The sequence below is a fragment of the Chrysochloris asiatica genome, unplaced genomic scaffold (assembly GCF_000296735.1).
Source record: "Chrysochloris asiatica unplaced genomic scaffold, ChrAsi1.0 scaffold00641, whole genome shotgun sequence".
In the NCBI taxonomy this organism is placed as follows: Eukaryota; Metazoa; Chordata; class Mammalia; order Afrosoricida; family Chrysochloridae; genus Chrysochloris; species Chrysochloris asiatica.
Window position 1 is genome coordinate 181,314 of NW_006409159.1, and position 23,939 is coordinate 205,252.

At 42.3% G+C, this 23,939-nt stretch overlaps 1 protein-coding gene across 1 annotated transcript in view; it reads left to right on the forward strand.

Moving 5' to 3' along the window:
* Positions 1-1,342: 1,342 nt before the first annotated feature.
* The window catches only part of CDCP1 (CUB domain containing protein 1), a 44,619-nt gene continuing 22,022 nt past the window's right edge, over positions 1,343-23,939 (forward strand). The window contains exons 1-4 of the mRNA XM_006877854.1: positions 1,343-1,361; positions 4,739-4,948; positions 15,988-16,350; positions 18,922-19,290. Coding sequence (XP_006877916.1) covers positions 1,343-1,361; positions 4,739-4,948; positions 15,988-16,350; positions 18,922-19,290 — 961 coding nt within the window. The remainder of the gene's footprint in view (positions 1,362-4,738; positions 4,949-15,987; positions 16,351-18,921; positions 19,291-23,939) is intronic.

Below are 23,939 nucleotides of genomic sequence, written 5' to 3' on the forward strand. Positions count from 1 at the left end.
TCAGAATTTTCTACAAATAACAGGGTAAGTAAGACGTTCTTATGATTACAGAAACACAAGACGGGTTTTACTACACAGCGAGTATAAACCTGACCACTGGGTTTCTGCTGTGAATTCAGATTTATTTTTAATCTGATGTCTTAACTTCTACACCTTCAGATTTATCTCAGAAGATTCTAAATGGCCAAACTGCCTAAGGATAGAGCATCCCAGTAAATAAGCTTCCATCTCAGAGAATGGTTTTTCTCTCTGAAATTGTTCATTAAAAGGCTGGTTCCTGCCATGATTTCTTAGCCCAAACTGAAATACAGGGTATCTATAGGAGTCCTGGTGTGGTGCTGTGGACTAATGCGTCAGACTGCAGTCATTTGAACTGCAAGGTTGGTGGTTCATGCTCACCAGCTGCTCCTTGGAAACCCTGTACAGGTTCACTATGGGTCAGAATCGACTTGACAGCACTTAACAACAACAAAATTAGAAGCCAGCTGCAGCAAGGGCAACAACATGGCAATCCTGGTTTTGTCTGGAGATGTTGTTGTTGGGTGCAATCGAGTCGGCTCCAAACTCACTGTGACCCCATGCCCAATGGAAAGAAACGTTGCTTGGTCCTGAGCCATCCCCATGATTTGTTGTGGATCAGATCAGTGTGATTACAGGGTTCTTACTGCCCAATTTTCCAAAGCAGATTGCCAGGCCTTTCTTCCTAGTCTGCTTTAGTCTGGAAGCTTTGTTAGAACCTAATCAGCAGCATCATGGCAACATGCAGTCCTCCTCTGACAGAATGGTGCTGGCTGTGCATGAGATGCACTGGCCAGGGATCTACTCCATGCCTCTTACATGACAGGCGAGAACTGTGCCACTAACCCACATGTGTACATGTGGAAATACCAGGGCCTTACAGCTTTTTGCATCCACATGGAGACCAGGCACTGAGGCTACCACTGAACAAAATGGGCAAGCCCTAGCTAGACGCCTGTAGAACCTTGCATTATAATGGCAGGATGCAGAAAGTGAACAAATAACGCTGTATCATCCATCAGAGACTACAGCGGGATGACAGGGTGACAGGCAGAGGATGACTGGGGTAAGAGGAGCACTTGGGTGGCTGGTCTGGGAGGCCATTCAGGGAGGTGAACTTTGGACTGAGACTGGAAAAAACGGAAGACTCAGAGAAAGGATTGTAGAAATTTGCCAGTGAGTGCAAAGGGTCTGAGGTAGGAAAGAGGTTGGCATACTCCAGAAAGAAGCCAGGATAAGGCAGACTGGGGTAGCTGAAGTTGGAGAGATCAGAAGATTTGTTCCCCAAATGAAAACCTAAGTCGTCTTAAGCCACAAGGCAGCCATGTGGGTGCCCTGGTCCTGTGAGAAATTGTCATGGGCAGTATCCCAGGATGCTCTAGTAGCATAGTTGCTTCCTACTTACATGGGCACTGACCCCAGACTCAGAGCTGGCAAGGAATTTAGAGTTACTCTAGCTCAGCCCTCTCACCTTACAAATGAAGGAACAGAGGCCAAAAGAGATTAAAGTTCTTACCAGGGGAAAACATTCTAAGTGAGATCAAAAGGCAAATGATAAACTGGGAGAAATATTTGCAGTCCATATCATAGGTGAAGGGTCAATTTCTACTAAAAAGCTACTGGCCAATGGGGCTGGAGCAGAGTGAACAAGGAGAAAGAATGTGCTAGAACAGGTAGACAACAATTCAAACCTTGGATTGTGCCTGGCTGCCGAGGCTGTGGATACACGGGCAGGCTCATTCACAGCCCGGGAAAGGAGAAATGCTACTCAGCTCTCAGGCAGGCTAGCAGACCTGGTACAATGAAAACGTGTTTTTGTGGGGTGCTGTTGAATAGGTTCCCATTCATAGTGGCCCTGTGTACACAGAACAAATCACCCGCTTCTGCGCCATCCTCACAGCTGTTTCTAGGTTTGAGCCCATTGTTGTTGCCATTCATTGTATCGTTCCATTTCATTTAGGGTTCTCCTCTTTTTTTGCTGACACCCTACTTTTCCAAGCATGCTGTCCTTCTCCAGAGCCTGGTCCCTCCTGACAATGTGTCCAAAGAAAGTTTCTTCTTCATTGCTTCTAAGGAGCCTTCTGGCTGTAATTCTCCAAGACAGATTTGTTTGTTCTTCTGGTGGTGGTTGTTAAGTACCATGGAGTCGGTTCCGACTCATAATGACCCTGCACAGGGTTTCCGAGGCTGTGAATCTTTACAGGAGCAGAACGCCTCATCTTTCTCCCGTGGAACCGCTGGTAGTTTCGAACTGCTGACCTTGAGGTTGGCAGCCCGACTCATAATTTCTATGCTACCAGAGTTTTTCTGGTAGTCCATGATATGTTTAATTTTCTTTGCCTACACCATAAGTCAGAGGAGCTCTGGTAGCGTAGTGGTTACGAATCGGGTTGTGAACCTCAAGGTCAGCAGTTCGAAACTACCAGCTGTTCCACGGGAGAAAGATGAGACTTTCTGCTCCTGTAAAGATTTACAGCCTCGGAAACCCTGTACAGGGTTGCTATGAGTCGGAACTGACTCCACGGCATAACCCCACCACCACCATCATATCTTCACTCTTCCTTATTATTGAGTTTTTGTGAGGATATGAGGAGACTGAAAATACTTGGGCTGGGCTATGCTTCAGTATTCAAAGGGACATGTTTGCTTTTTAATGCTTTAAAGAGGTTTTTTTTAGTAGATTTTCTCAGTGCAATGTTATTTGATTTCTTGACTGGATTCCATGGTCTTGATTGTGGGCCCAAGTAAAATGAAACATTTGCCAACTTCAGTGTTTTCTCTATTTATCATGTTGTTACTTATTGATCCCGATGTGAGGGGTTTGTTTTTGTTTCTGTCTTGCAGTATAATCCATACTGAAGGTTGCATATTCTTGTTGTTATATACAATAAAGTCAGTTCTAACTCAGAGCAACACTGTATAGGTTTCCAGGGAGCAATTGATGGGTTTAAACCATCAACCTTGTGGTTAGCAATCCAGTGCTTATCCTACAGTGCTATACTAAGGCTAGTGTAAAATAAATAATTCAAACATTACTCTATATGTTCATGGATAAACAAACTGTTGTCTATTTAGACAATGAAATACTACTCAGCCATGAAAAAGGACAAGCCACTGCTCCATAGAAAAATGTGGGTGAATCTCACAGACATTCTCCTGAGCAGAAGAGAACTTACTATACAATTCTATTCATGTGAAGGTCTGGGTCAAGCAAAACTATCTGGTAGTTTTCTGGAACCAGCAATGGAGATAGAAGTTGGTGCAAAGGGGCGCAGGGAGTGTGGAGGAATGACTGAAGTGTTTTTATATCCTGATTGTGGTGGTGGTGTTCACATGGCCTAGATACTTATCAAAGTTCTTAAAATAGGTGGATTCCTTTTATTGTATGTAAATTATACCACGATAAAATTGATTTTAAAGATAAAAAATTTTTTTAAAGGCATAGCTGGAAAGTAACGATTGCTAGCCATAAAATAAAGGCTGGACAGAATAGATTGCTATCCATTCATTCTTTTGCCAAGCATTTGTTAAGCGTCTTCTATGTGCTAATGAAGAACCAACTGATGATGCAGTGGATAAGTGCTTAGCTGCTAGCCAAAAGATTGGTAGTTTCAACCCACCAGACACTCCATGGGAGACAGACGAGGCAGCTTGCTTCTATAAAGATTACAGCCTTGGAAACCCTGTGGAGCAGTTCTCGTCTGTCCTGCAGGACTCCGAATCAGCTTGATGGCAGCAGGTTTTCTATGTGCAGATGCCATAGCAAGTGCCAACCATCGTTTGTGCCAGAACATGGTGTAGCAGAGGCACTAGTTAATCATAACAGAAGTAGATCACCAGACCTTTTTTCCACAACATTGCCAGGTGGACTTGAAACAGTAGCCTTTCTGCTAGTAGCTCAACACAAACCATTTGTGCCTCCCAGGGACCCTGGCCCCTTTGTTAATAACCAACTCCCTTCTCACTTGCTTGTCATTGTTCAGATGGTATTTTTCTGAACACCAGTCTCAGGTATCAGCGTTGTTTTACTCAAACGTTTTTTTCCAACTTCCTCAACGTCCTATGTTTAGATCTAATAAAGAACTAATATTTGCAAATGTTTTCTCAGCCACTCCACATCTATGTGCTGGGCTTCCAAAGTGTCCTGGGTGGGAAACAGCGGCTATTTGCATTTAAGGGTGCCGCTCCTCAGATGGATGGCTTGTGTCTGTAGACTTTTCTCCTGCACCTGAATGAGCAGAGGAGCAGTTTCTCGGGTCATTATTTTAATACCCTACAAATGGAATCTCTGAAAATGTACTGCCTAAAAGGTGGTGTGTTGTTGTTATTAAGTGTCATCAAGTCGTTTCCAACCCATAGCGACCCTGTCTAGGGTTTCTGAGGAGCGGTTGGTGAGTTTGCATACTGACCTTTTGGTCTAGTGCTTACCTTGCAATGCCACACTAAGACTCCGAAAGGTGGTGTAGAGTTTCGCATTTTTAGAAAAGTTGATAAAGCCAAAGGAGAATTGAACTTTGCCAAGCCAGCAATGGCCCAGCCCTTCCCATTGGTGAGAGGAGATGTGACTTATCTGTCATTTGACAACATCTCCCTTCTCAGCCAAGCGGGAAGGAAGATGGGACCATCTAGAGGCATTGTCCTGGGCTAGTGGAGGTGGGAACTACATCGGATTGGGAGACCTAAATTAGCCTGCTCACTTCATTCCTCTTCCTTTCTGCAGATGCTTTTGATATTGCTGTACCACCTGGAAGTGGCACTGTAGTTTCCATAAAGCCCGGGATCCCAACCCTGCCAGTGAAGGCCTGTTATATTGTCTCTTCAAAAAAATACCAATCCACGTTGACCATCAAGTCTGGAGAGAGAGCAATCTTTGACTTTAGCTGCCAGAATCCAGAGAAACATTTTGTCATAGAAATCCAGAAGAATATTGGTGAGTGTGTACTTGAAAACTGTGTTTATATACATCTTATACTTGTCTCTGCTTATGAGGCTAGTGACATTGGATCTTTTCTAGAACTTGGTATAATTTCTGTTGAGCTCTTATGCAGCCAGGCACGATGCTAAGTGCTTGACGTGGATTAATTTAAGTCTCAAAACAGCCCTCTGGAAAGTTCACAAAGAGTAGCTTGCTAAGTAGCCTAGCTGATGAGTAGCAGTTAGGATGGGAACCCCGGTACACTGGGCTCCATAGTCTCTGCCCTGTATCCGGAGGCCACTCTGTTTTTCAGCAGAGTGCTGGAGAGAACTGTGAGTTACCCAGCTCCAGGGTCTCGGGGTCTCTGAAGGAGCCCTGGTGGTGCTGTTGTTAAGAGCTCAGCTGCTAATCAAGAGGTCAGCAGTTCCTACCCACCAGCTGTCCTTCCAGGGAAAGATGTGGCAGTAAGCTTCCCTAAAGATTTACAGGCTTGTTAAGCAAACACAGGGGATTATTACACGACATTGACGAGTTGCAAAGCACCTCAAAACATGGGTGGACCTAGAGGACATTATGCTGAGTAAAATTAGTTAATCACGAAAGGACAAATACTACGTGAGACAGACCACTATTGTGAAAAGTTAAGAGAAGATTTTCGTGCTAAATGAAACATTCCATGATGGTTACAGTGTAGGTGTAGGGTAGGGAGGAGGGGAGAAAAAATAATAAAGCGAATAGAGGTAAATCCTGTTAATTGATGGTACGTGGAGTAGATTGCTATCATTGCAGTAGTGACATTATTTTTTTAGTGAAATATTAATTTATTAAATGTGGCACTGATGATCTGTTCTGTAAACCTTCTCTCAATTCACAGTAAAAAGTTAAAAACAAAAATAAAACTTACAGCCTTGGAAGCCCTGTGGAGCAGTTGCACTTTGTCCATTCGGGTTGTTACGAGACTGAATCTTCTCCATAGCAACAGGTGGTGCTGTGTCTTAAATCTGCTAAAAAAAAAAAAACACACAACCACCACCACCTGGCTGATATGGAGCAAAAGTCACGGGATTTAAGAGGACTAAATAAACAGAAAGTTTAAGAGATAAGAGTAGCAGTATAGAAGAAGCAGCAGCTTTGGAGACTGGTTGGTCTGGATTTGGCTTCAAGCTTCAGAGCTATTGATCCCTTGACCAGATCACATGACTTTGTATGAGGTCCTGAAATGCTTTGTGCCTTTGTTTTCTGGTCTGTAAAATAACCATCACTGTACTACCTATAGGTTTGGTTGCTGTTGTTAAGTGCCACCGAGTTGGTTGTGACTCATAGCACCCCAGTACAGGGTTTCTGAGGAGCAGCTAGAGGGCTTGAATTGTCAGCCTTGTGATTCGTAGTCCAATGCTTATTGTACAGCCAGGAGTCGAGTTTCCCAGAAAGAAAATAATGGGTGGGAAGTGTTATTACTGTTAAGTGCCAAGTAGATTCTGATTCATAGGGACCTTGTATAGGGTTTCTGAGGAGTAGCTGGTGGGTTTGAACTGCCCACCTTGTGGTTCAGAGTCCAGGGTTGAAAGTATATGCCATAAGAATTCAACAAACTATACCTATTTGATATTGTTACTGTTACTCATAATTTGAGTTTGGGATTGGAGCTGGACATAGGAAACAATGATCAGACAGAAAAACTGATAATTTCCTAATCTGGTTAAATTGAGTATTACAAATAGGAATTAAAACATATAGTCACAGTAATGAGAACGCTATTGGTGACCAAATCAAAGCCATGTTGTTGTTGTTAGGTGTCATCAAGTCAGTTCCAACTCATATCAACCCTATGCATAACAAAATGAAACATTGCCCGGGCCTGCACAATCCTTATCATTATTGTTACACTTCTTCCCGATGCTGCTGCCACTGTGCCAGTCCATGTCGCTGGGGTCTTCCTCTTTTTCGCTGAGCCTCCACTTTACCAAACATAATGTCCTTCTCCAGGCACTGGTCCCTCCTGATAACATGTCTGAAGTATGAGAGAGTCTTGCTATCCTGTCTTCTAATGAGCACATGTCAAAACCATACACAGAGAGAATTTCTTTTAGTGCTTTAACTGAAAATAAATAAGTCAGATAGCCAAATCAGGAAGCAAGAAAAAGGATAAAATTAACCAAAAAAAAAGAGGAAGGAATTCATAGCAATAAAAGTAGAAATTAAAGTGTTAAAAAATATTTTTTAAAAACTACATTTGGTGCCACTCCTAAGTATATCCCCAAAAGACTTGAAAAACAGGAGCACAGACCATACTTGTACACCACTGTTCATTGGAGCACCACTGAGTTGCTGAAGGGTGGGTGGCAGCAACTCAAGTGTCCATCGGCAGATGAATGGATAAACAAAATACAGTATATACATGCAATGAAATATTATTCTGTCATAAAGAGAAACACAGTTCTGATACATGCTATGATATGAATAGATCTTGAAGACATTATGCTGAGTGAAATAAGGCAGACAAAAGAAGGAAAATATTGTGTGATCCCACTTACATGAAATATGTAGATTAGGCAAATGCATGGAGACCAACGTACATTCATAGTTACCAGGGGCTAGGCGTTAGGGTCCAATAACTTGACTTCTGCAGGTCTAACAAGACCTACTTGAGGTTGGTGCAAACAGTCCCCACAAACAAAAAGCAGCAAGTAGCAAGCAGTGTTTATTAAGCTATAAAAGTATACTTCTTCAAAGAGGAGAATTGGGCGTCTCTCGTGAGTGGCAGAGCGCTGGCTTTCTGCTCTTTCACTGCTTTTATAGTGTTTTTGACGCGTCTCCCTCAAGTTTAATTCTGATTGGTGTCAGGGTCTAGGTGACACATAGTCTTCATTTGCACCTTTTTTTGGTGGTCTGGCACTGCTCTATTTCTCAGAAGCTGTGCTGGCTGTTAGGTTCCTAGTCTGCCCCTAACATTAGGGGAAGGGAGAATGAAGAGTTACTGTTTATGAAGTTTTTGTTTGAGGTGATGAAAATGGTCTGGAAATAAGGAACACAGCATTGTGAATGTCATTAATATCACTGAATTATATATTTTAGAATAGCTTAAAAATAAAAATTTAATATGTGAAATTCAAAACCTACGAAAAATAAAGTGTCATAGATCCGTTAAAGGTTTTTTAAACTGTGTTCGATAAATAGATCTAAGATCTAGTTCTCTGAAAGACCAATTAAATAGACAAATCTCCAACTAGTGTGATGGAAAAAAGAGAGAGAGAAAATATATATGTACAACATTGAAAGTACCAAAGTGCATTTAATGACAAATAAGGAAGTTATTCCTAAAACCATAAGAGGCTTTGTACAAGGGTATGATATTAAACATGGAAATCTGAGTGAGATGGATGATTTTCTGGGAAAATTTAATGGGCTAGATTGGTTCTTGTCAGAAACCTAAATATATAAAAGTTGTTGTTGTTGTTGTTGTTCAGTGCCATCGAGTCGGGTCCGACCCATAGCGACCCTGTACAGGGTTTCCAAGGGTGTAGATCTTTACGGGAATAGAAAGCCTCATCTTTCTCCCGCGGAGCGGCTGGTAGTTTCGAACCACTGACCTTAAGGTTCGCAGCCCGATTCGTAACCACTACGCTACCAGAGCTCCCAAGAAGGAAATTGAAATAACGTCCATTATAGGAAACATTACAAATGAATTTGTAGAGGAGTTTTAAAAATTTCAAGATTCAGGTAAATGCTGTGATATTTAAGCCATTCTAGAGGAATTATAGTAAACTGTTATGCATGTGAAAGTTGGTCAGTGAATAAGGAAGATTGTAGAAGAATTGATGCATTTGAGTTACGGTGTTGGAGGAGAATAATGAAAATGAAGACTCCCATTGAGGTGAATTGGCATAGTGACAACAGCAGTTATCTCAAGGCTAATAACAATTGTGAGGATGGTACAGGACTGACGGTGTTTCGTTGTGCATAGGGTCACTATGAGTTGGAACCAATTCAACGGCACCTAACAAAAACAACAGAGGAGAACTGGCAGACTTCTATAAAACTTCAGATTGTAAATATCTTAGGGTTTGTGGGCCAATTAGTCTCTATCAGGCCTACTCAGCTGTGCTGTTGTAGTATGTAATCAGCCACAGACAATACATAAACAGGTAATAAATGTTTCCATAAAACTTTATTTATAATAAAAGGTAATGGGTTAGATTAGACCCCTGGGCTGTAGTTTGCTAATTTCCGTTCAGAACACAGAAAGAGGAACATTTCCCAGTCCCTTTTACAAGGCTTTTATAAACCTGATGCCAAAATTTTACACAGCATAAAAAGTTAAAACCATCGTTCATTCATTTATGACTATGCATATAAAAAATCCTCAATAAAATGTAAATGATCAAATCTAAAATGATTCAACATTAGCAAATTGGTTAATACAATGCTTTGCATTATTGGCCTGAAGAGGGAAAAAAAAATCTATGAATGTTCATGTAAGTAAATGATTTTTTAAAAATATTAATAGGAAAGTTAGTTAACCAAAAATCAAGAAATGTTTCCTTAAAACAATAAAATGCTTGCATATTTACCAGAAACTGATAATAAACACTATATTTAATAGATATAGAAGAATTACTAATAAAATAGGGAACAAAATGAGGTTTCCCACTATACATGTTGTTCTAACCAAGATAATAAGGCAAAGGGGAAAAAAGGCAAAATCAATAGAAAAAGAACCAATATTATTTTTATCCATAGATTAATATGATTATCTACAACCAAGTGAGAGTCAAAGAAAGTTATTAGAATAAGACACATCAAAATTATTCCAAACATGTGACTACCAGAGTCTTCAGGACTCTGAGACCAGAAGAACTAGATGATGCTGGCTCTTAAGACCAACTGCTCTGAAAGGGATCACGTTAGAAGGTCCCAGATAGAGGGAGAAAATGTGGACCCAAACTCAAAATTACAGAGCAAGCCCTAGATCACTGGTCAGAGAACTGGAGGAACCTGAGACCATGGCCCTCGACCCCCCTTCAGGGCTGGAAAGGAACTCACTCTCATGGCCCAATTTTCAGCCAAGCAGTAAATAAGTATATAGGGGGGACAACAACACTAGTAAGGTTTGCTCACCGTGGAATGTCAATTATTCAAAATCATAAGCGCTACATTTACCTAAGACAGAGTTGAGAAGGGGTGGGAATGTGGGTGGAATAGAAATAGGAACCACGGGGAGAAAGTGGGATAACTCTTGTTTCACGGAGGGGATTGCAGTCGCTGAAATGAAACAGTGTATGATTTGCTGAGTGTAAAACTGATAATCCTTTACTCTGATTATTTGCTTAGCATACAGATTGAAGAAGTATGGTGGCAGGATATAGCGCTGGCACATAACGTTTCCTAATTTTAAACCATTCAGTATTTCCTTGTTTGAAGGATTGCCTCTTGGTCTGTACACAGATTCTGCATAAGCAAAATTAAGTGTCCTGAAATTCCCTTTCTTTGCAGTGTTATCCATAATTTGTTATGTGTTTGGTATTCTCTGCTTGCAGCCAAGATCCATCTGACATCAGCAATGATATCTTCCATTCCACATCCTCTTCTGAATCTGACTTGAATGTCTGGCAGTTACTTGTCAGTGTACTGCTGCAACCATTTTTCAATTATCTTCAGTAACACTCCTTGTTGTGATATTAATGATATTGTTAGATCATATCCTCAATCTGTTGGATCATCTTTCTTTGGGATAGACACAGATACGGATCTCTTTTAGTTCATTGGCCAGGTATATGTCTAATGAATTTCCTGGCACAGATGAGTGCCCATATCACATATATTTGTTGAGATATCTCAGTTGGTTTTCTGTTGATTCCTGGAGCCTTGTTTTTCACAAATGCATTTAGTGCAGCTTGAGTCCATTTCTTCAATTCCATTGGTTCTTGATTATATGCTACCTCTTGAAATGGTTGGACATTGGCCATTTAAAAAAGTTTTTTTTGGTACAGCTATTCTATGGATTCCTTCTGTCATCTTTTGATGTTCCCTTCATTATTCAGTATCTGCCTGTGTTGTTGTTGTTAAATGCCGTCAAGTTGGTTCCAACCCACAGCAGTCCTACATAGGGTTTCCAAGTTGGTGAGCTTAAACTGCCGACCTTGAATTTCAAACCAACCTTGCAGTCCAGCGCATTAATCTGAAGTGCCACACCAATAGAATCCTTCGGTATGGTAAGTCGGGGCATGAATTTTTCTTCAGTTCTTTCAGCTTCAGAAATAATCAGTGTGCTCTTCCCTTTTTGGTTTTCTAACTCCAGATCTTTGCATATTTTGTTATAATACTTTATCTTCCTGAACCACCCTTTGAAATCTTCTATTCAACTCTTTTACTTCATCATTGCTTTCAAGACCCAAGTTTAGAGTCTAGTCTGACAACTATGATGGAGCTTCAAAAAGTTCATGGAATAATTCTGTTATCTTTTCATTTTATTTTTCCATGAATTTATGAAGTCCCCTCGTATGTTGATCTTTTCCCCCATTTTTTAATCACCTTTTGCTTTTTTTCATGTATGTTGTCCTTTATGTTTTCTTACAATTCATTTGGCCCTTGGTCATTAGTGTTCAGTGTGCCAAATCTATTGAAATGGTCTCTAAATTCAGGTGGGATATACTCAAGTTGTGGTAGCATAGTGGTTACAAATCAGGCTGCTAACCTCAAGGTCGGCAGTTCGAAACTAGCAGCCGTTCCATGGGACAAAGACGAGGCTTTCTGCTCCTGTGAAGATTTACAGCCTCGGAAACCCTGTGCAGGGTCACTATGAGTCAGAACCAACTCCACAGTACTTAAAAACAACAACAACATACTCAAGTTCATACTTTGGTTCTCTTGGACTTTTTAAAGAAAATTCTCTTCAGCTGCAGCTAACTTGCATATGAGTAACTAATGGTCTATTCTGCAGCCACCCCCTGGGCTTGTTCTATATAATGACATTATGCTTCTCCATTGTATCTTTTTACAGATGTAGTAGATTTCAGTCCTGTGTTTTCCATTCCAGTGAGATCCCATGTATAGTTGCTGTTTATGTTGCTGAAAAAAGCTATGTGCAATGAATGAGTCATTGGTCTTGCAAAATTTTATCATGTTCTGTGTGGCATCATTTCTGTCATAAAAACCATATTTTCTGGCTGATCCTTTTTGTTTCTAGCTTTTGGATTCCAATCACCAGTAGTTAACATTGCATCTTTATTACATGTTTGATCAATTTTAGACTGTAGAAGTTGGCAAAAATCTTCCAATTTTTTCATCTTTGACATTAGTGATTGGTGGGTAAAGTTGAATCATCGTCTTTCTTGTAGGCATCTGGATATTGTCCTCTCACTGACAGCAGTGTGCTTCAGGGTAGATCTTGAAATGTTCTTTGGAATAATCAGTGCAGCCTCATGCCTTTTCAACTTGTCATTCTTAATATAGTAAACCATCGAGATCAACAGCCCAAGGCTGACTCATATGAAGTCTCCAAACTTTTTACCAATCTGATAACCAACCCGGCTCTCTCTGTTCCTCTGCTGAGTTCAGTAATTGGTTGCATTGGCTCACCAGCCATGTTCACTGTTTTGGAGTTTATTAGGGATGTAATAGGTTACAACTCAGGATTGGGGAAGACTTGGGATACATTCTTCAATCAGGATAACCTCCATTCAACTGTACCACAAGCAGGCCTCTCTCTGGTCCCCCTGCTCTGGCTTTTGTGCATAGCAATTTAACTCTTGTTGCTAAATGCCCAGAGGCCTCGTCCTGACAGTGCTCAGCTCTCTTGTGCTCCATTGCTCAGTGATCCTATCTCCGCTGTCAAGTTCCTGGAGGCACCCCACTCCACCAGCAGGCTTTCTGCTCAAAGGTGCTCAGCTCCCTCTCTCCATGGATCAGCACACCCACTCCTTCATCTCCTCACAGTCTCCTGACTTCACGGCCTGCGCTGCTGCCATTTCTTGGCTACCGCTCTTGCTAGCTAGTGCCATCTCTAGTGTTAAAAGTTCGTTCTCTCTCTCTCTTTCTCTGTTTCCTGGGTCTAGAAGGCTTCCAGCACAGGGATCCTTTGTCCAAAGGACACTCTCCAGCTCTTCTTCTTGGTGGTGGTGAGGCACAACTCAAAAAGAAAAGAAATAGCAAAAACCACTCATTGATAATCAAAACATGGAATATATAAGAGAGGAGTCTAGGAAAAAAATTGGAAGTCACCAAAAATGAAATGGAATGCATATGTAAAATATATATGAAGTAAAATATAAAATTTTACTAAAAAACAAAAGAGACTTAAATAAATGGAAAGGTATTCTATGTTCCTTGGAGAAAAATGCAATCATGTTAAAGTGTCAACTCCCCCTAAATTAATATTATCAATTTAATTAAATTACAATTGAAATCCTGGTGAAGCTTTTACAGAACTGAGGTTGATGTTGGTCTACTTAAGAATCCAGTGGAATTGGCTGGTGCTTAAGGTATTCAACCTCTGACTTAGTTATCTAGTGCTGTTATAACAGAAATGTCATCAGTGGGGCCTTTAACAAACAAATTTATTTTCTTATAGTTTAGGAGGCTGGCTATAGGGAATGACTTTCTCTTTAGTTATTTAAAGTTTTCATACTGGACCGGAGACGTGGAGGTGTGCCAGCATTTTGATTCCACCTATCGGTATTCCCATCCCACCAATCAAGGCTCTTAGCAACAAATGGAAAGTGGATTTCCCAGTGTCACAGGCTGTGGGCAGAGGCAGGAATGGCAATCAGGGCTTTCTGATTCCGGGTCCTTGGTATGGAATTAGTCAAAATCTTTAGGGAATGGGTACAGGCATGCTTATATTTTAACCGTCTTCCAGCTAATTCCCGTATGAAACTAGGACTGCTTTTATAGGGTCACCACATTATTCCTCTTGAGCATAAACCCCAGCAAGGACCAATCAGCAGCACTCTGGGCACATTTGAGGTGTGGATAGAAGGCTCCTTGAGGCCAGGAGGAGAGAGCTGATTTGATAGAACTAACCAAGTTTCCATGAGTTGCTAAAAATCGTGAGTTACTGTATTCATGATCCCAAAGCCACATTAGTCCCCACATTATCTAACCTGGTTTTATAGGGTAGGCAGTACAGTGCGTTGGTGAGAACACAGGTTGACCAAACACAGGTGAGGTTTTGCCCCAGGTTGTCGTCTGCTGCATATCTTGGCATTGCAGATTCCAAAGCTATTTTGCAAAAATGGCATCGATTTCAATTGTTGAGACGGCAAATGTTTTGCTGCCAATATATTATCACAATTTTAAAAAATATGTCTGTAATCCATTATTTCTACTATAGACTATTTTAGTGACATTACGGTAAAATTTTAATGTTCAGTAATAATATGCTTAATTACATTGTAAAGATCAGTACCTTATTTTACAAATCAAATAATTTTTTTCAACTTCACACAAAAGAGAGAGAGAGAGATGTTGAGCATGAATGAGCTCAGAGGTCCTGTGTGTCTCTAAAATCCTCCCATGATCCCTTTCAGGTTGGCAATATGAAAACACCCCAATTGAGCAATAATAAAGATCCACCAGATTATTATTACAGTGACCAGAATCTGTGGACACTCAGATTTACTGTTTCGGACAACAAAAACCTTTGGCATTAGTTGCCAGCTTTCTGTTAACCTCTTCCACATACTTTCCTCATCTTACTTTCCTGGCATTTCTCTCTTTGTTTTGAAAGACTCAGGAAACAAAGCACATCAAAGATGTCATTAACCGCTAGCCTTAAAAAGAGAAAACACAACTGCAGGGGTAATAAAATGTTAGCATTAAAGCCCAGAGGCAGAAAGACAACTGTACCACTCAACTCTAGGCATCAGTGGGACTGTACATTCAGAGAGCACTCTGTGTTGAAGTGTGTTTTGTGGGGAGACTAGTGTTAGAAGGTGGATCTTGGCACTATGCCCTAAAAATTGTGAAACAGTGACACAGAGTACAGGAAGTAGAATATTCTAGAGCATGGACTCTCCATTGCAAAGGGTCTTCCTCTGGTTACCAGAAAGATCTGATGAGAAGCCTCCTAGCTGGATTCTAGCAGTTTAATATGGAAAACACAGTAGTTAGGAGGTGTCTAAGGTCAGGTTCTCTCAGAGCTGGAGACAAGGATTCTCGTGTAAGTCATTTATTCAAAAAATGCCCTTAGCAGAAGGAGGTGAGCAGAACAGAGCAAAATGGCAAAACAAAACTGTGATATTGGGTGATTTACCACAGCCTGATCCCTTGGGGAGCTCTGGAATATATATGGCATCACTAGGTTATATCACTTGAAGCAAATAAGGTAGACTTTTTCACTCCTAAGTTAGTTCCTGACTATAGGCTATCCCTAGGGATGGAGATGAGGAGATGGTGAACCTTCTAGGATTTTCTGAACCAGGGCAGCTCCGCCTGAATGGAGGCACTTCCCCAAGAAGGGTGTATCTATCAGCCATTGGCCACCAATACTCATGGAAGCTGGGATATAGGGGGGGCCCACTGGTGTGGCAGTATGGGTTAATGCGCTCTAGACTGCACAATTAATTTGAACTGCAAAGTTGGACGCTCAAGCTCACCAGTCACTCCTTGGAAACCCTCTAGAGGGTCGCTATGGGTCAGAACCAACTCGATGGCACTTTACAACAGCAACAACTGGGAGGGTGCTGTGGGTTAATGTGTCAGACTGCAAAGTCATGTGAACTGCACAAGCTCACCAGCTGCTCCTCGGAAACCCTATACAGGGTCGCTATGGGCCAGAATCGACTCGACGGCACTTAACAACAACAATAACAGGTAAAGTATCTCCTATAGACGTCCTGGTGTGGTGCTGTAAGATAAATACTAGACTATAAGTTGGTTTGAACCGCAAAGTTGGTGGTTCAAACTTACCAGCTGCACCTCAGAAACACTATGCAGGGTTGCTATGAGTCAGAACCAACTCAGCGGCACTTAACAACAGGGGGCTGAGGGGGAAACATGGGGCCCATGACCTTTTAGCATTTATGATCATAGTTGCTTTTGTGATTGTGTTTCAGACTGTATATCAGGCCCGTGTCCTTTTGGGGAGGTTCCACTCCAGCCCTCAACATCCTCATTGCCTGCCCTCAACAGAACTTTCATCTGGGATGTCAGAGCTCGTAAGAACATCAGTCTAGAGCTGCAGTTTTCCACTCCCTACCTGAGGCAGATCGGACCAGGCGAGAACTGTCTGCATGGAGCCACCTACTCCATCAGTGGCCACATCGATGCCACCGTGGTCAGGATTGGAACCTTCTGCAGCAATGGCACGGTATCACGGATCAAACTGCAGGAGGGAGTGAAAATGACTTTACATCTACCATGGACAGACAAAAGAAATGTCTCTGGTTTCAGCATTGCAAACCGGTCATCTATAAAACGTGAGCATGCCGTTTCCCTCCCTGCTGTTGGATTGGGCTGAGTCATACAGCACTTCCATTGTTCTAGGTCAAAAGTGGTAGCATGGCAGCAATACTTAAATATTTGCCTTAGGCTGGTGCTCTAAAGAAGCAGAACCAATGAAGCTTATATCTGTACATATAACAAGAGGTTTGTATCAGGGAAATGGCTTACATAGTGGAGAGGTGGGCACATTCCAACTCCATGGATCAGATGTCAGATTGAAGGCACCTAACTCATATAGTTGCAGGGTTAATGACCTCAAGATCAGCAGGTCAGATGACAGGCAGGTAAGATGGCAGTGTGCTAATAACTCCCAGGATCAATAGGCAATGGAGCAGGCCACTGGCTCAAGTCCAAAGAACCAGAGGTTGGATGACGAGTCAGATGCAGGATCCAGAGCTTTGCCCAAGTGTTCATTATACTGGAAGCAGACCACATCCCAGAGGAAACCTTCAACTGATTAGCTGTTCATAGCAGATTTAATCATAGAGGTTTCTACATCTTAACTGCCAAACCACTGAGAATCCTGCCTTTGTCAAATTGACACAAAACCTTCACTACCAGAATACCTTAACAATCACATCAGTAAGAGATGTGGCTTACTCATTCCTAGTGCATATTCCCTTCTGTTACACATGGGGTTGCCACTCTTTCTTTGTTCTAAGTGCATGTGAGCTTTGTTTGCAAAGAATAAAATGAAACTGGTTTTACAGACCCACCTCGAGTGCACCATTTCTAATTCCTTTTTCCTGTTCTGTGTCTTACACATTTTCTATATCTGTATCAGTGGTGGGCCAGAGTCCATCAACACCTTCAGAGTCCCTCACACCCAGTCATGAGAAATGATTTCTAGATGCTCAGGAATTTTTCGAGCTGATGTTAACTAGAGCCATTATTAAGAATAAAATAATTATTGAATAAATGATATTAAAAGCAGAGGTGATAACTACTCAGAACTCCTCATGTCCTAGTTATCTTTCTGCTATCTCTGCTTTGTGAAAGGAGTCCTGATGATTAACTGAGTTATCTGCTAACTGTTGTTAGGCACCATCGAGTCCATTCCAACTTACAGTGACCCCTACGTACAACAGAGCTAAACACTGCTTGGTCCTGCGCCATCCTCACAATTGCTGTTATGTGTGAGCCCATTGTTGTTGCCACTGTGTCAGTCCATGTAATTGGTAGTCTTCTTTTTCGCTGACCCTCCATTTTTCCAAGCATGATGTCCTGCAGAGTCTGGTCCCTCCTGATAATGTGTCCAAAATGCAAGAGATGAAGTCTCACAATAGTCACTTCTAAGGAGCATTCTGGCTGTACTTCCTTCGAGACACTTTTGTTTGCTCTTCTGGTAGTCTGTGATACTTCCAACATTCTATGCCAACACCGTAATTGAAATGCATTCATTCTTCTAAGGTCTTCCTTATTCACTGCCCTACTGCTAACTGAAGAGTTTGCCATTGGAACTCATGCAGCAGCTCCGCAGAAGAAAGGACTTGTAGATCTCCTTCCTTAAATATGGTTGTTGTTGTTAAATGCCTTCATGTTGGTTCTGACTCATAGCAACCCTGTGTAGGGCTTCCAAGGAGCAGCTGGTGAGCTTGAACTTCCAACTTTGTGGTTCAAACCAACTTGCAGCCCAGTGCATTAACCCTCAGTGCCGCACCAGGACTCCTTAAAGATTAGAGCCTAGGAAACACGAAGAGGTTGTTCTACTCTTGTCACATGAGGTCTCTATGAGTCAAAAATCAACTTGACAACACCTAACAACAACAACATGCTGCTTTTTTTGTTTGTTTGTTTTCTTTATACACTATTTTATTACGTTCTTGATCAGTGGAAACTGCTTACACAGAAGATTAGGTTCCCATTTGACAATTTCGACTCATTGTGACATTAGGTACTCTTTTCATAATATGTCAATGTTCTGTTCACATCCTGGTGGTTCTGTTTCCAGTCCTCTCGTTTCCCTGTCTGCCGATCTTCTAACAGCATGATTCTTAAGGTTATTTCGATCTACTATATCTGTGGGCTGGTTGTTGTTGTTAAGGGCCTTCGAGTCGGTTCCGACTCATAGCAACCCCGTATAGAGTTTCCATGGAGTGGCTGGTGAATTTGAGCCACCGACCTTGCGGTTCAGTGCATTATCCCACATTGTCACACCAGGATCCATCTGTGGGGTAGAGATGTAATGATGTGTTACTATACATCTCTCCCCTACTCCACATCCATTCATGCCATGTGGGTAACTTGGAATCAGCGTGTTGAAGTTGAGAGATGCTACAGGGCAGGGTTCGTTTTATTTCAATGAGGTTATTAAACAGTTACTCATACACCACAGATATATTCTCATTACCAACTTGTGTTTTGGATATAAACATGCCATGCCATGATTTTACTTAAATCCATTAAAGAAGAAAGATTCCATTCTTCTGTGGAAAGGATATGAGAATCACCATGATCTTTTTTCTCACGCCCACCTCTCAACCATGAGTGACCAGGGCAAGGTCTAATCGCCTTTTGTTCTTTCTGGTTTGTTTTGTTCCCATTAGGACTGTGCATCATTGAGTCTGTGTTTAACGGTGAAGGCTCGGCAGTCCTGATGTCTGCCAACTACCCAGGTGGTTTCCCTGAAGACGAGCTCATGACATGGCAGTTTGTCATCCCCGCGCACCTGCGGGCCAGCGTCTCCTTCCTCACTGTCAACGTCTCCAACTGTGTGAAGAAGGAGGAGCGGGTTGAATACTACATCCCGGGCTCCACCACCAATCCTGAGGTGTTTAAGCTGGAGGACCCCCAACCTGGGAACATGGCTGGGAACTTCAACCTCTCCCTGCAGGGCTGTGACCAAGATGCCCAGAATCCAGGGATCCTCCGGCTGAGGTTCCAAGTCTTGGTCCAGCACCCACAAAATGAAAGCAGTAAGTAACGCACCACTTTCCTTTCCCTCCGCCTTCAGCACGTTCCTTCTGGCTAACCGGCTTAGCGGGAGCTTTCCTTCCTATTTTGTATTGTGGCTTCTGGAAAACATGGACTTTGCACCCTCTCAGAGTTTCAGGGGGTGGGTTGCTAAGCAGTGTGATGGGCCCATTGGTTACTGCCTGGCAGGAGGTTTCTTTCCAACATGATAAAGAACAGGCAGGATCTCCCATTCAGGGTACAGTTGTTATCGTTAGCTCCTGTTGGAGTCCTGGTGTGGCGTTGTGGGGTAATGCACTGGACCACAAGGTTGGTTTTAAACCTAAAGGCGGGCAGTTCAAATTCACCAGCTGCTTTTCGAAAACCCTATACATGTTCATTGTGAGTTGGGATCAACTCGATGGCACTTACCAACAACAACAGCATTGAGCTGGCACCAACTCATGGCCATCCCAGATAAAATGGAATGAGATGCTGCTCATCCTGGTTCAGGATGCTAAGCTGTTTTTAATCAAGATATTGGGAGATTATATCCTAGAGTCCTGGTGTGGCGCTGTGGGCTAATGCATCAGACTGCAAAGGCATTTGAACTGTAGGGTCGGTGGTTCAAACTCATCAGCTGCTCCTTGGAAACCCTATACAGGGTTGCTATGGGTCAAAATCGATTCAACAGCACTCAACAACAATGTCCTAGGTCTCATATCTGTCCCTACAGTGAAAATCAGGATGTCACCAGCTTCATTAGCAATGATAACGAAGAGTCTCCTATTGACTGAATAGGCATTGGTCATGGGCATGCATGTATGCCAAGCACCATGCTAAACATGCCACTTGCCCAATCTCAGATAATCCTCTTTACAGTCTTGTAAGTTGAGTGGAAATGATCTTCAATTGCTGGGAAGAAATTAGAGGTCCAGAGAGGATGTGGAACCAGCCTAACATCACACAACTTGTCAGGAATTTAGCAAGCTCAAGACCCAGAATCTGTGGTCTGTATCATACAGGACTCCAAGTAGGTTGATGAGAATCAGGCTGAGCATTGTTCCTCAAACAGTTACTAAGGTGCCAAGAGCCTAGAGAAGGGGCGTCAGGGCCAGGACCGTGGTGAAGTTAGATAGTCAGGGTGCAAAGTACACGGAGGTACTAACTCTCAGGTGCCTCACTTGGAAGGAAGAAGATATTCACTCTCTGGGTCCTGTAAGTACAAGATCAGCCCCTGAGAGTGGTGCCTCCTTAAATTTTTCACCTTGGCAACTACCCTTGCCTCACCCTGATTTGGAAGGGAATGATATGGATTTTGAGATAAAAGGCACAGGATGAGTTAAGAGTGGTTGTACCTGACTGAGGTTCATCTATGAATTGGAGTCTGTGAGGAGTGACTTGTGACAAATGGCCTTGGACCAGGACATTTCTGGTGTGTGCTTAGGGTGAGATATGCCCAGAGGGCTGATTTCTTGGTTGTTGTTGTTTTTATTATTATTAACTTCTGGGAAGTAGGCAGAGCCTGGCAGAAATATTAGGTGTGGAATGGCTTATTGTTTATTTTCATAGGGCTGATAAACATTTATAAGTGACAATGTGGGACCCACCCAAGGGTTTGCCCCACAGAAGCTACCTGGGGAATGCCCCTCAGCGCCTGTTGGGAAACTGCAGCCCCGCCTGCCCATGTGTTCACCCAAGGCCTCTTCCCTTCCTCGTAACTATGCTGGAGGAGTAAGTTTTTAAGGCAGTACTCTATAAATCCCCAGAGTCCTGGTGCAGCACTGTGGGTTAATGCATCAGACTATAAAGCCGTTTGAACGGCAAGCTCACCAGCTGTTCCTCAGAAACCCTATATAGGGATCACTATGGGTTGGAACCGACTTGATGGCACTTCACAACAACAACATATAAATGCCCACTGAGAGAGTTTTGTAATTCTGCTGTCATAATCTGTGACCATAGTTTGGCCACAGACCTCTTAGATTTTAAGGTTGTATGGAAAACAGCCATGAAAGACTTTGGAAATGGAGTGGATTTAGGTTTCAGAAGATGGTGGGATTCTGGTGAACTGATTCGATTTCCTGTAATCAGATTGTTAAACACGCTATTACACTGGTGTCAAGAAGCAGGTGGATTTAATGGGTATTTTTTGCAGAGGGGGATTTAGTTTTGATTTAAAGAATGATTAACTGCAGCTTAGTGTTATTGAGAGCGTTCATGTAAAATATGGTTTGCACTTTTTCTAGAAAAATGAGTGGACTTGGCCAGGAGGAACATCTTTGGGAATAAAGTTAGGTTGGGCTGAACCTTAGAAAGCTACCATTTCTGTCAAGTCCCTGGGGCACAGATGGTTTGCAGTGGGTTACTGTCATAGTTTTAGCACCATAACTCAAAAGCATCGATCTTTCTATGGTCTTCCTTATTCACTGTCCAGCTTTCACATGCATATGAGGTTATTGAAAATACCATGGCTTGGGTCAGGCACACCTTAGTCTAAAGCTGACATCTTTGCTCTTCAACACTTTCAAAAGGTCTTGTGCAGCAGATTTGCCTAATGCAGTACCTCATTTGATTTCTTGACTGCTGCTTCTGTGAGTGTGGATAGTTGATCCAAGAAGAATGAAGTCCTTGACAACTTCAGTCTTTTCTCTGCCAAACTTCGTGTCTCATACTTCGGACATATTGTCAGGAGGGACCAGTCACTGGAGAAGGACATCATGTTTGGTAAGGTAGAGGGTCAGAGAAAAAGAGGAAGATGCCCCAGTGAGATGGATTGGCGAAATGGCAGCATCAGTGGACTCAAGCATGTCAACAATTGTGAGGTTGGCCCAGGACCAGGCAGTGTTTCGTTCAGTTGTGCAGAGGGTCACGATAAGTCAATACCGACTTGATGGCACCTAACAACTACAACAACTGTCATAGTTTTCCCCAAATACCATGTATGTTTTGTTGGGGGCGGGTGAACCACACATCCTTCTCACATGTTAGTTTATTTGTGCTAAAAGGAGCTCTGGTAGCACAGTGGTTACGAATCTGGCTGCTAACCTCAAGGTCGGCAGTTCAAAACTACCAGCTGTTCCATGGGAGAAAGATGAGGCTTTCTGCTCCCATAAAGATTTGCAGCCTCAGAAACCCTGTGCAGGGTCACTATGAGTAGGAACCGACTCCATGGTACTTAACATACACATTATGGGTCCTGGTGTGTGCTGGACTGCAAAGTTGGTTTGAACCACAAGGTCAGTGGTTCCTGCTCACCAGCCGCTCCTCAGAAACCCTATATAGGGTCATCATGGCTCGGAACCGACTCGAAGGCACTTAATGACAACAATACACGTTATGTGAGTGGGCATGTTAAGTGCAGAAAACACAGTAAACCAAAGGTTGGCAGTTTGAATTTACCCAGCAATTCCTCAGAAGGCTTAGTGATGTGTTTTCAGTCAAGCAGGTGCTCAGGAGCACAGTTCTTCCCTGAAACACATGGGTTCCCCATGAGTTGGAATTGACTCAAAGGCAACAGGTTTGGTCCAGGAACCCAGCCAGACCAGATCCCTCATGACCCTCAGCAGAGCCTGACTACAGTAGGTCCAGGCTACAAAGTCAAAATACTAGTAAGTTCTGAATGTGGGTAGCAGGCAGATGTTACCTTGAAACTACTTGTCTATCTAAAAACAAAACAGAAAACCCTACAATTAAACTTTTCTCTACTTCACTAAAAAATATCAAGTGGGTTCAAATTAAGCCCAGAGGATTCCCACGGGAAAGATTTTTCCATGATTTGACCTCAAGCATCCTAGGTTTTAAGATGGACAATGTATGGGCTGTCCATGAAGAGCTGACAGAGCCAGCTGTGACCGTGTGTGCTACACTGATGATTTATGCATTTCACAGTGTGCAGCTCTGTGATGTCCAAGAGCTTGGTCCATGTTTGCCTCTGCCAAACACATCTTGTGTTTATTAAGTGCTCTATAATGCACTCTCTTCTTTTCTTTTGTGAAAGTATAAGATTACCACCTCATATCAGGTAGTATTACACTTTGTTTCCTGGAGTTCTCAAATTAATTGTGGTCTCCAATTCACAATAAAAAGTTAAAATAATAATAGTAGCAACTTTGGTCTTCTTGGAGTTTGAAAGTCACACAAGAAGAGAGTAAGTGATCCCATTTGATTCACACAGCCTCTTTTGCTTTTTATAATGGAATTGCCAGAAGATTTAAATCGAGTTGCTTCCAACCCATAGCGACCCTGTATAGAGTTTCCAGGGACCAGCTGGTGGGTTTGAACTTCTGAACTTGTCGTTCACAGTCCTGTGCTGACCCTACAGTGCCACCACACGAGGAGTCCAATAATGATTATATGAGTTATTAATATTTTGTCTGTTTATTCTTTAGTGGGAGCAGGCTGCTAGTCTAATGCGTTATGCATCCTTCTCTAACTTTTGGGAGATACATTTAGTTGCTTTGAGAATATTAGATGCTCCAGTGTCTTCAAACCCCCTGGTTTCTGGTGTGTCTCCAGCATGTCACACAGGATGCTCAGGTAATAATTTTGGATAAATACTGACTGTAGAAGCAGCTGCCTTGTGTGGCTCCTAGAATTTTCAGATGCCACTTAGAGCCCTTAATTAGTTGTTGATTGTTTATTTCAGTTTCTTTATTTTAGTAACTCATTC